Source organism: Eptatretus burgeri, chromosome 11 (assembly GCF_056783735.1).
Source record: "Eptatretus burgeri isolate ZD-2024b chromosome 11, Ebu_testis_v1, whole genome shotgun sequence".
NCBI lineage: Eukaryota > Metazoa > Chordata > Myxini > Myxiniformes > Myxinidae > Eptatretus > Eptatretus burgeri.
This window is the reverse complement of record NC_140971.1, coordinates 90,724,156-90,736,763: the sequence shown is the minus strand read 5'-3', so window position 1 is coordinate 90,736,763 and position 12,608 is coordinate 90,724,156. Positions and strand designations below refer to the sequence as shown.

The 12,608-nt window shown below is 44.8% G+C and overlaps 1 protein-coding gene across 2 annotated transcripts in view; it reads left to right on the top strand.

Annotated features, from left to right (window-relative positions):
• The window catches only part of CEMIP (cell migration inducing hyaluronidase 1), a 112,457-nt gene that overhangs the window by 64,391 nt on the left and 35,458 nt on the right, over positions 1–12,608 (top strand). For both annotated transcript variants that reach the window (XM_085847339.1, XM_085847340.1), the window contains exons 15-17: positions 1,933–2,088; positions 10,489–10,669; positions 10,973–11,188. In XM_085847339.1, the coding sequence (XP_085703465.1) occupies positions 1,933–2,088; positions 10,489–10,669; positions 10,973–11,188 (553 nt within the window). The remainder of the gene's footprint in view (positions 1–1,932; positions 2,089–10,488; positions 10,670–10,972; positions 11,189–12,608) is intronic.

Here is a 12,608-nt window from a genome sequence, read left to right as displayed (position 1 = left end):
TATATAAAAATGCTGCTCATAAAAGGGGAACCCAACAGTGTTTTCGAGTTCCTTTTTGAGTCGATGTCCATGTCAGCAGTATCAGTATCAGTATTAGTATCAGTATTAGTATTAGTATTAGTAGTAGTTTGTTCATGTTGGCAGTAGTAGGTGAGTGTGAGGGGGAGGGTGTGGGTTATGATGGATCGTCCTTGCGTCCGCGTGTCCACGGGTAGGTTCATAGGCTGCCACTCAACGATTTAAATGGCTGCATCTCCACTATTGAAAGTAGACGCTTGCGCTCAACAATTTGATTTTTTTTTACACTCAACGACTTTTAAACGGTACCACTCAGCTAGTTTTATTGTTTACAATGAACGATTTAAATTGCTGTCACTCGCCTTTGTTTTTTTTTATTTATTTATTTATTTTTTTTGACGCTGGGGTTTGGAAATTTGAAGCGTTTCTTCTGAACGTGTTAAAACGCTCAAACTCGACTATTTTAAATAGACGCTGCCGATGGACAATTGGCCGATGGAATCATTGCCAAGCTAGACATCGAAGTGTGAACATCCTCGTCATGCCGAAGAAAAGTTTGAAGAATGCTGCAAATAAGTGTCCTGGCCGTGGCCGTGGACGCTGACGCAAGGACGATCCATTATACCGACGTCTTTCAGCCTATGAGTAACTTAAAAGTAACGTCTGTCGACGTGTGGCAACGATCGCGTAACGTGCCAACAACAGGTTAATCATAGGTTAGAAATAAGTTTCGGGTACGCTAAACATTACCTCGGCGTGTCTCAACTTATGATTAACTTACAAGTAGCATGTGTTGACGTCTGTCAACAATCGCAGACCGTGCCTACAACTTCTGGCTAGCGTAGCGGAACGTGTGAGTCATACGCCGGCATACGTCGTGAAATTTCAAGCATGAAAAAATTTGAGGACAACCGAAAAGTACAACGTTTAAAGCCAACTTACAACGACGTATGGCAACGTACTACGATGTATGCCAGCGTGCTCTCAATGTTATCAAAACTTACCCATAACGTATTCAACGTGTGCCAGCGTTTTAGAAAAAAAATTCAAAAATCGGCATACGTTGGCTAAAACGTCAAGGTGTGACCGGGCCTTAACTTTGGGGGCCAACTTTGAAATGTGGCTTGCCCAAATGAGATCATTGCTGAGAGTGAGACATTGAGTGTTTTATCTCGGTTTCACCAATATTGTGTTATTGTGGTCACATCGGCCTGAGAAAAACTCTCGAGCAAAGGTTTGAGCCACAGGTCTCAGCCCGTGGTAAGGAAGTAAGGAAGTTTGAATAATGATGCGCAGAAGTACCTCAAAATAAGCAAGGAAGTACGGAAGTACTTTTGAGTAATGAAATACCTCAAAATAGAGTTTTGGGCTTTCAATGCCATGGGTCTCACAGCTCCAATTGTTCATCAACACAACACTACTTCTTTATCTCAAAATCAAGCAGAACAGCCGAGAGTGGACCTTTATCGAGCAGGAAGGACCAAGTGAGATGCTTTCTGATAAACTCAATCAGTGCCCTCACTACTCAGGCCCACACACACATCATGTGCTTCATGTATGGTATGAGCTCAAAGGCAGGTGAAGTTATATCATCTGTTGATTAAGCTCACATCCCCTAGCCAATCAGAATGTAACTCAATGTGCATTCCACAATGTTCACACTGCTATCAAAAGACAGCACAGCACACTATTTGTAAGTAAAGAAAAATTCCATCAAAGTTGAAAGAAAACACAATGTCGATGACGTAGTCCCTCATGCGACACCACTCTCAAGGTAAAAACATTGCACAGAAATGGAAGGGGAGATTTTTTTTTTTCTAACACACTCTCAGTTTGTGAATAAATTATCTACTTTGGTGATACACATTTTGTAGTTCCATACAATTATGCAAAGACTTCCATACAATTTTTCAGTGGTGGGACCTTCCCGGACGATGATGGTGCAACACAGGAAGTCCGAGACTCCCTATTTGTGGGTGAGAGTGGGAATCTCGGTACGCCAGGCGATGGCAAGATACCCTGGGGACCTGGTGGTACAGATCATCAGAACCGGACGCTGCCACACAGCACGTAAGTCATGAGCCACACCAATATATGCTCATTGTATGATGAAATGGTAAGGAGGTGTAATATATTCAGCAATTCTGGGAGTGAAAGTGGAGGTGGGTGGGGGGGAGGGGGGGAGGGGGAGGGGGGGTAGGAGAGGGATAGAGTGGGAGTATATCTATGTGAAGAAGAACTATTGCAGGTCTATATGTGCTTTCAGCCCTTAATGGAAAGGGCTTCATCTTGTATATGCGTAAGATTGTTCATTCTAAGCCCCAGGTCCATTCCGCAAGCCGATGTATATCCTTTTCTCCCTCCATTTTCGTTAATCAACTCTTCTTGCAAGACCTCCCCCTCTATCCCCACTGAGATGATTGAGCCGCACACCCCCTCCCGCATTACAGATACTGTGAAACTAGTTGCTCCACACAATTATAATGTATAAGGGGAAAGTACTGTGTAATGTGGTAGTTGGTGCAGTAGTAGAATGAAGCCAAGATAAGAGGAAGCAGGTGTGGGCACCAGTTCCTGCAGAGAACGAGAGAGTAGGGAAACAACACCAAGAAAAAGGTAAGAATGACAACAAAAGCACGTGTGGCTTGAAGGCAACACCAGCTTGTTTGTGTCAATGCACGAGTCTGTTGTGCCTCACGATCTCCTGCACATTCTTAACCCAGCACCAGCTGATCCATGCCCCGCCATCTACCTGTGTGCATGCCTTCATGCAAAGATGGCAAGCTATGTGTCCCACTTGAGAACAAGCTGAATCCTGCCATCTCACGAACCTAACCGACAATTACCGTCGGAGAGAAACATCAAACCCCTTGCATGCAACAATACTATATCTCCAAGTTGGTGAACAAAGGTTATGTCTACACTAAGTGTGTGTGTGTGTGTGTCCTATATAACTGCAAAACCATGAAACCAAGCAGCCTGAAGCTTTGCATGCATAGGAAGGGACCGCAAAGGAAGTGCATGAGTGAAAATTGAGTGTTTGGCTTAATTAAAACACCCCTTTTGAAGATATAATTAATGGCCTTATTTAATTATACAATTTATCAGGCGCGTTCTTGTTTACTGCTCTCTATGGGCTCTCAAGGCGTATCCGCGGTAACCTCGCTGGGGTCTGAAGCCGCCATTTGGCCTGTTCAATTCCTTGACTTGGAACAGACCACAACGATTCTTCATGATAAAGTTTTTTTTTTTTTTTCACTTCTCTCACTCATATTATCGAATGCCTGTTGATCATTGCTACAAATTGCTGTATACCTCACTTTTGTAAGTACTATAGTTTTCAAATTATGAGCTTGGAGCGATTTTATGCACGATATGATGCAATTTTCCACGATCTACTCTTACGGACTAATTAAAGTATGTCAGCAAAATATTATTTCAGCTTTGGGGATCGGATATCGCCCAGACTAAATAAGTGTCAAAATCTGGAGTGAAATCTAATAATTTAAAGAAATAATGAGTTTTATAACTGAGCCCGATATACCTATTTACTTTAAGCAAGCAAGGATATGTATGGTCCCTCCTTCTCTGTGTACACACAAGAAAATGTGACATTTCCAAAGCATTAAATATCTTTTTCTACTGTTTGGAGAATTATATTGAGTGAACAAAAGATTTCGGAATGTGCCAAAATTACCCATCTACATTGAGCTCGATGAATGAATGCATTCACTGCTTGACCTATCCATAGTATTTTCCAGATCTGTGTCTATATTTTCAGAGGTTTCATGAGGTGGTCTACAGGGAATCAAAGCAAATCCGGTGAAAAACGGACATTTTAAAATTTTGTTATAATGTTTGCGCGGACCGCGATCCAATGTACCACGTGATGCATGCACCGATGAGCAGGCAATGTGGCGGATTACCTGCAATGTTTATTTCACAGGCGATTACACTTTGCGATGTCTCCAGTGTTTTTCTACATTAAACAGCAACTATTTTGTGGATAAAGTCATTATTTGAACGAATTCTTTTAATATATTTAACTGCTGCTTGCGTGGTGAAGGATGACGGAGCATGAACCACTTGCTGAGAATGACGGAGCATAAACCACTCGCTGGGGATGACGGAGCATGAACCACTCGCTCTGAATGACGTGGCGTGGCAAAAGTGTCCGCAGTGAGTGAACAAATCGCTCAGAATGAAGTAGTGCGGTTCCGCTATCGACTGAAAGGCGCTCGGCAAGTGGCTTAAGGACTCAAGGAAGCACGCAAAATAAATGGTTGATAAGGAATGGTTGGCCAGGATGTAGATGCATACCATATAGGCCAGTTGCTCAGAATGACGGAGTACGAACCACTCACTCAGAATGACAGAGCACGAACCACTCGCTCGGAATGACGGAGCATGAACCATTTGATCAGAATGATGGACCACGAACCACTCACTCAGAATGATGGAGTACGAACCACTCGCTCAGGATGGCCAGCCATTCCTTATCAACCATTTATTTTGTGTGCTTCCTTGAGTGCTGAACGTATTTTAGTGTTTGCATCCAGTGTGTGGATGGGGTGTTGTTTGTCTCCGGATGCGTCAGGGTGGTGTTTGTCTCCGGACGCATCAGGGCGGTGTTTGTCTCCGGATGCGTTTGAGCGGTGTTTGTCTCCGGATGCGTTGGAGCAGTGTTTGTCTCCAGATGCCTCCAGGTGGTGTTTGTCTCCGGACACGTCTTGATGGTGTCTGTCTCCGGATGCATGTAGGCGGTATTTGTGTTCGGACATATCCAGGCGGGGGGTTGTCTCCGGACGCGTCCAGGCGGTATTTATGTCTGGACGGGGATTTGTATCTGAACCTGCCTGGGCGGCATTTGTCTCTGGGTGGTATTTATCATATGACCGGTAGAAAAGGGATTTCAGACATTATTTTGTTTCCATCTGCACTGGTTATTCTTTGCAGAAGCATTTTGATACGTTCAGAGTGAACATATGTCACTCTGAACGTAATTTGCTCTATTTTTGGAATTATGGAGTGAGTATACATATCCCTGAAACATACTGTAGTACTGTAGTCAGTAATCGCACTGGCTCCAAACTGTGTTTGTATCCGGACGCGTCATGGCGGTGTTTTTCTCCGGATGCGTCTGTGCGGTGTTTGTCTCCATACATGTCGGGGCAGTATTTGTTTCCATACACGTCAGGGCGGTGTTTGTCTCCAGACGCATCGGGGCGGTATTTGTCTGTGGATGCGTCAGGGCGGTGTTTGTCTCTGGACGCGCTGGGGCAGTGTTTGTCTCCAGACGCGTCAGGGCAGTGTTTTTCTCCAGACGCGTAGGGGTGTTGTTTGTCTTCGGACGTGTCGAGGCGGTGTTTGTCTCTGGATGCGTCTGGGCGGTGTTTGTCTCCGGATGCGTCTGTGCAGTGTTTGTCTCCATACATGTCGGGGCAGTATTTGTTTCCATACACGTCAGGGCAGTGTTTGTCTCCAGACGCATCGGGGCAGTGTTTGTCTCTGGATGCGTCAGGGCAGTGTTTTTCTCCAGACGCGTAGGGGTGTTGTTTGTCTTCGGACGTGTCGAGGCGGTGTTTGTCTCTGGATGCGTCGGAGCGGTGTTTGTCTCCAGATGCCTCTGGGGGGTATTTGTCTCCGGATGCGTCGGGATGGTGTTTGTCTCCGGATGCATGTGGGCGGTGTTTGTGTCCGGACATGTCCAGGCGGGAGTTTGTTTTCGGACGCATCCAGGCGGTATTTATGTCTGGACGGGAATTTGTCTCTGGATGTGCCTGGGCGGAATTTGTCTCTGGGCAGTAATTATCATATGACTGGTAGAAAAGGGATTTCAGACATTATTTTGTTTCCATCTGCACTGTTATTCTTTGCAGAAGCATTTTGATGAGACAGTATGAATCGTAATTATAACTCCACCGCATGTCTGCCTTGCATTCCTCTCACCTCTTGCTGCTTTCCCTTCCCCTACCCCCCTCACTTTCCCTCCCTCCTCACTCTCACACACCTCTTCACTCTCCCTCTCTTCTCGCTCTCCCACCCCTTCCACGATCCTTCACTCCCTCCCAGGCGATGGAAGCTGACGGCGTGTAAGCATTTTACAGCCACGTGTATGTCAAAGCGCAGATGTTGACTAAGCTCACACTCCAGCCTTCCTACTCTCCATTTCCATTTTGTATTCCATGAGCAGCATGACCAGTAGTTACAAAACTTTTTAGATGCATCTAAAGTTGTTTCATACCAACAGGGCCTTCAGCTGCAGCTTGAAGGAGTACTGCTCTCCCCCTTGGGCTGATGTTCCTGCTGCCTCTCAAACCCTGCCTTTCTTGATGTCATTGAAAGCCAGGCCCTTAAAATTATTGGGATCTGCAGTGATGAAGCTGAGTGCCTTGGCCTGTTTCTTTTGCATCACAGAGAAGTTTTGTGTCCTCTGCATTGTACTGTCTCCTTCTTGTTCTTGCACCCTCTGCATTCTCTTATTCCTTCCCAGCTAGGTTTCTCAAGACACACAGTCTGCCAGCAACACTTTTCTAGTTGCACTCCCAAAATTCAGGCTCACTCCTCATATCTACTCATTTGTTCCACTTGGAATATGTCTTTCAATCCAGACAAATCTCACACTCTCACTGTGTCTCTGTGAAAGGACTGTCTCGTGAACCCTCCCTTCTACATCCTTCACAATTATCTTGAAGTTCAGCTACTCAAAAATTTGTGCCTCATTATCAATCATGATCATGCTTGGGCAAACCACACTTTGAAGTTGGCTTCCAAAGACAGTTGCCGACTGAGCGTCCTCCGTCAGGCAAAGTCTTTCCTTTGCACACCTGAACTTTTATCTATCCCCAAGGACTTCATCCACAGCTTCAAGGAGTACTGCTATCCCATCTGAACTGGTACCCCTGTCTCACCATGGATTCTTATCCTTAAAAATCAATGGAATCCCCCACAATGAATCTGAGTCTCTGGGCCGATCATTTTCACATCACAGACAGGTTATTGGTCTCTTTATCTTCTTCATGCCTGGTGTTGGCTTAATGGTTAGGGTGGTGGGCTTAGGATCCAAGGATCCTGAGTTCAAATCCCACTCGGCTGTTGAATTAATACCAGGTGGGGTTGACTCTGCCTGTCATCCTTCCGAGGTCGGCAAAATGAGTGCCAGCATGCTGGTATCCTGTGTCGGAGTGGCGACCCGTCCAGAATTGTACCCAATAGCCAAGGAGACTGCTTCGGCAGCACCAACGCTCTGCACAGAGTATGGTCCCAGTGGATGGATTATCTTCTTCCACCTCCTTTCTGGTCTTGCACTGTCTGCCCTCATCATGCAGTTGGGTTACTTTTTATTTGGAGGTTGGTGGAAGGATTTGCACTCCGGCCATTGTAAAACCCTGAATTCCACAAAGCATATGAAAAGCACAAAAAAAATCTGAAAACCCACTCCATGGGAGTATCTCCTGTGCAGCTGCCCTCTGCAGAGCAGCTCACCAGATGAGGGGATTGGGGCAAAACCTTTGGGACTCACAATCATTGATGATAGGAGGAAAACCACAGGGTAACCTTCCTGGGTCAGTATGCGGAAGTGTGCGTCAGGGTGGTGCTGAGGTGTCATCCTCCAGATGATGGTCGCCTTGGGTTAACCTGAGGTGGTCCCTTCGGGTGGGTGCCTGGAATGCCCTATCCCTAAGAGAGGATTATCACTTGTCTCTATACTCATCTCAGCTCAAGCGTTTGGACATCGGTATTGCAGCACACGCTGAGGTTCGGAGACCGGATCGCGGAGATATCAGGGTGAGTCATTACATCTACTCTGATGGTTACCATGGTTGCTCTGATGCTCTGATGGTTACCATGCCCAAGGAGTTGCTGTAGCTATGTCCAATAAGCTGAATCCAATGATAATTGAGGTAACACCAGTGAATTATGAGGCTAAGGATTCGTCATTCGTTGGGTGTCATTTCCCTGGTGTCTGGATATGCTACGACTGAGGTGAGTGATCTCACTGTGAAGGATGCATTCTATTCTGCGCTCGAATCTGTGGTTGATCAGTGCCCCAGGTGAGATACTCTTCTCATCTTGGGGGATTTCAATGCATCGACTGAAACCGATACGGGTGGTTATGGGACGTGTGGGTCCCCATGGGTCTGGAATTGTGAACCAGAATAGCACCAAGTTATTTGACTTTGCAAGAAGTCATGGACTTAGGGTGGCTGGTTCATGGTTTCAGCGCCTACAGGCTCATCAATGGACTTGGTATTCCAACGCTGGTGGTGTGGCAAAGGAGATTGACCATGTGCTTGTTGACGTTTGTCGGAGGATGATCCAGAATTGCAGGGTCTACCGGAGTGCTCAGCTCCTCAATACTGACCACAGGCTTGTTGTAGCAACTCTGAAGTTTCAGCTTAAATCCAGGAGAATGGTAACATCCCAGGCAAGGCTGGATGTTGACAAGCTCAAGGCTGAGAAGGTAGTTGAGGAGTTTTTGAATGGGGATTTGAGGGGTCTGGGTGCTTTGGGGAATCCTGCAGAGTCATGGAGTGCCTTCAAGACCACTCTTCTTGATGTTGCCAGTCTCTCTTTGTCTCTCTTCGGAAAGGGAAGGGTGATTGCCAAGACTGCAACAACTACTGAGGGGTGACGCTGCTCTCAGTGCCAAGCAAGGTCTTTGCTCGGATAATTATTGATAGGGTTCGCTACCATCTGCTTGAGCACCAGCGTCCAGAGCAGTCAGGCAACACACCAAAGAGGTCAACGATTGACCGTATCCTTGCTCTTCGTGTCCTCACCAGACACAGACGAGAGTTATGGCAGGGGCTGCTTGCAGCCTATGTTGATCTCTGTAAAGCGTTTGATTCAGTGAATCAGGATGCCCTTTGGAGGATTCTTGGTCTTTGTGGGGTGCCACCAAAACTGATCAATCTGATGTCTGAATTATACTCTGGTCCTGACAGTGCTGTGAGTTGTGGTGGTACCATCTGCGACTTATTTCCAGTTGTTACTGGAGTTCGGCTGCGGCGTGCACTGGCACCCACACTTTTCAGAGCTTGTATGGACCTGATTCTTGGGAGGATGTCGGAGAGATCAAGCTGCGATGCATCGTTTGGGAATGTCAAGTTATCTGACCTTGATTTCGCAGATGATGCAGTCATCTCTGCAAAGACTCTGGATATCCTTTATGGGGCCCTGGAGATGCAGATTGAGGAGCCTGACCCACTGGGATTATGGGTTTCCTGGGTCAAAACGAAGATCCAGGCTTTCAATGACATCTTGGAGGCCTGCTATCCTGTCTTTACCTGTCTGTGGTAAGGATGTTGAGATCACTGAGAGATTCCCTTACCTTGGCAGTGATATTCATGTCTCTGCTGGCTGTGAGCCAGAGGTCAATCGACGTCTGGGACGGGCCTGGGGGGTCATGGATTTACTGGATCATGGGGGGTGGCGGTGGCACTGTCGGTACCTGTGCGGAAGGATGAAAGTCTGATTCTTCAGGTCCTTGGTGCTTCCAATCTTGCTCTATGGATGTGAGACTTGGATGTGACCAGCAATCTGAGATGGAGACTTAATTCCTTTGGTACCAGGTCTCTTCGGAGAATCCTTGGCTGGTCGGACTTTGTGTGCAATGAGCAGTTGCTGAGAGAGCCTCAAATGAGATTTGTTTCCTGCCTTGTGCGATAGTTCGTGAGCATCAGCTGCGGCTGTATGGACATGTGGCTCGTTTTCCTGATGCTGATGCTGCTCACCAGATTATCTTAGCAAGCAAACCTTCTAAGTGGAGGAGGCCAATGGGCTGACTATGTGCCTTGTGGTTGCAGCAGGTTGATTGCCATCTCAAGGAGATGGGGATGGGCCAGGCATCTGCCTGGGGGATGGTTAAACTGCGGCCCCTGGAGTGAATTGCAGAGAGTGGATGCAGCGACGTGCTGCTCCCGTGCATTCTCCCATACCTGACCTGACCTTAGAATCTGGAGTCTGCTATATCTAGGTGTAACTAACCATGCCTACCTGTTGCTTCACTGATGGATTTAATCAAAAGACAGCATGTTGCACTTCACAAACAATGAGGATTGACATTAGGCTGTCTCCCCAATTAGTATTGTGTTGGTTCAAGAAACCATAGTATATTTTATTTGTGAAGGCCTAAGTTGTGGAAATAAGTACTCACTGAATAGTGTTGACCACCTTTTCCATTATTTTTATTATCACCCTTCTGGGTGTATCCTGCAGGAATGCAGCATTACTCAAGTTTTTTTTTAACACATTGATGATGTAAAGTGAATTACTTTATATTTGTGACTTGTTTAAACACCAGTTTTGAAAGTTTGTCTTGATTAATTTTGAGATAATCGGTTCCTCAGCTTTCGATGCAGTTGGTACCATGTTAATAACTATTAAATTCTTCCATCAATGTCTTGTCTTAATTTTTTCTCTTTCAAAAGACATACCATTGCTTAATTACTTTGTTTCGTACTCTAGTATTTATCCCTTGCGTGGTTTCCAAATCTACGATGGGCCAATAAAGGTCGAGAACGTGACCTTCAGTCGGTTTGCAGCTCTCAAAGATCGCCATGTCAGTGCCATTGCATTCCGACTCAATAACAACTGGCAGAGTTGCCCCTGCAACAACCTGTCTGCTGTGTCCTTCCAAGGAGTTCCGGTATGCTGTGCTGTTCCACAAAGCGCCGCGAGTATGCCGTTACGATTGGCACTGTAAGTTTTTAGTTACCTTTTCAACACAAGTTGTTTGTTGAACAATGAAGAGTGGATAGAAAATATTAGGAAGAGATTATATCAGAGTGTGCCTCCGACTGGCCAAAAATAGAATCGATTATCCATATGTGAATTAGATTTCAATTATTTCGTTAAAATTCTTTTTAAAGCTTGACCATCCAACTTTTGGAAATATGTATGAAAAAAAATAGTAATCTTCGAATGACACAATCATTGCTTGTCACCCTAGCCACAGAACCGGGTGTTTTTTGGTGAACCAGGACCGTGGTTCCGACGTGTGGATGAGGATGGAGATAAGACAGCAATATTCCATGATGAAGATGGTTCCGTGACTTCATTCCCTGGATCATTTGTTTTACGACATGACAACCATTTGCTGCGCCACCCAGACTGTGTGGACATTCCTGATTGGCGTGCCACTGTCTGCAGTGGCAGCTATGCGCAGGTGTCTTTACTCTTTACTGATTTTGTTAATTCTTGTTCAAATGGACCACTAATGGTCCCAACCTTATTTTTGAAGGTACCTATTATTGATTTGAGTCAAGAGTTCAGTATTTCCTGCCTGTACCAAAGTCATCTTCAAAACTTGGAAACAATAACAAATATTCTTATTTCACAGATTTACATCTATCATCAACAAATTAACAACAACGAACAAGAATTGTTAAACAATGCATTTCCAGAATAGGTATCCACAAGTTTGGAAGGCAGCCTCTTACAGAAGAGAAGGTGGCATCTGGCCATGAAGGAAGTTGAAACCAAATCCGGAAATGTGATAGCAAAAAGCATACAATGTGAATTCCACAAGCTTTCCAGGCGAGATTGATATGTATACAAATGAATAAAAATATTTATGCTAAATAAAAAAATTAATGTCAGGATGACAAACTACAGTCTAAAAAAGGTTTTAAACAAGATAGGGATGATGTAGGTTTAGAGAGTTGCTAACAGTATTGCCATCACATAACAATTCCTCCATCACTGCCTCCAGACTATTGTCGAGCTAAAAGTATTATAAGCTCCAATATTTCATTTCAGCATAAGTATAAGAAACTCCTATATAATTTCTGGGAGTTCTTGCAACTTCAGTTGTCTTTCCAACTTTTTTTTTTTGAATCAAGTTCGATTAACCAATCATAAATGCAGATAATTATAGAATGCAGTTATTCGAGATGTGCATGCAGTTTGTAAGAAGTTGATGTTTTTGTTTGTCCTGGTATGAACATTGTAGTCAAGCTGCTAATTTGTGGAGCCTCAGTATGTAGCTACACTACAAGAGTAATCAAGTACTGTTGTAACCAGAGGAGTGTTTGTCTCCAGGCCGTGTTTATAGTATGATGGTAGAAAATGGATTTCAGATATTATTTTGTTTCCATCTTCACTCTTATTCTATGCAGAATCATTTTGAGGAAACAGTATGAATCCTAATTAATGCTCCACCACACGTCTGCCTTCCCTTCCTCTCACCTCACACTGTCTTCCCTTCTACCACGCACCCCTCCTCTCTCTCCGTCCTTCCTCGCTCCTTTCCCCTCCACCTCTTCACTCTCCACACACTCTCTCCCCCACTCGTCTCCCTCTTCCCCCCTCTTTTTCTCCCTCCCCCCTAAAGTATGACCATCAGCAAAGTGACGGGTGGTGTGTGTGTGTGTGTGTGTGTGTGTGTGTGTGTGTGTGTGTGTGTGTGTGTGTGTGTGTGTGTGTGTGTGTGTGTGTGTGTGTGTGTGTGTGTGTGTGTGTGTGTTTTTATTTATATATATATATATATATATATATATATATATATATATATATATATATATATATATATATATATATATATATATATATATATATATATATATATATATATATATATATATATA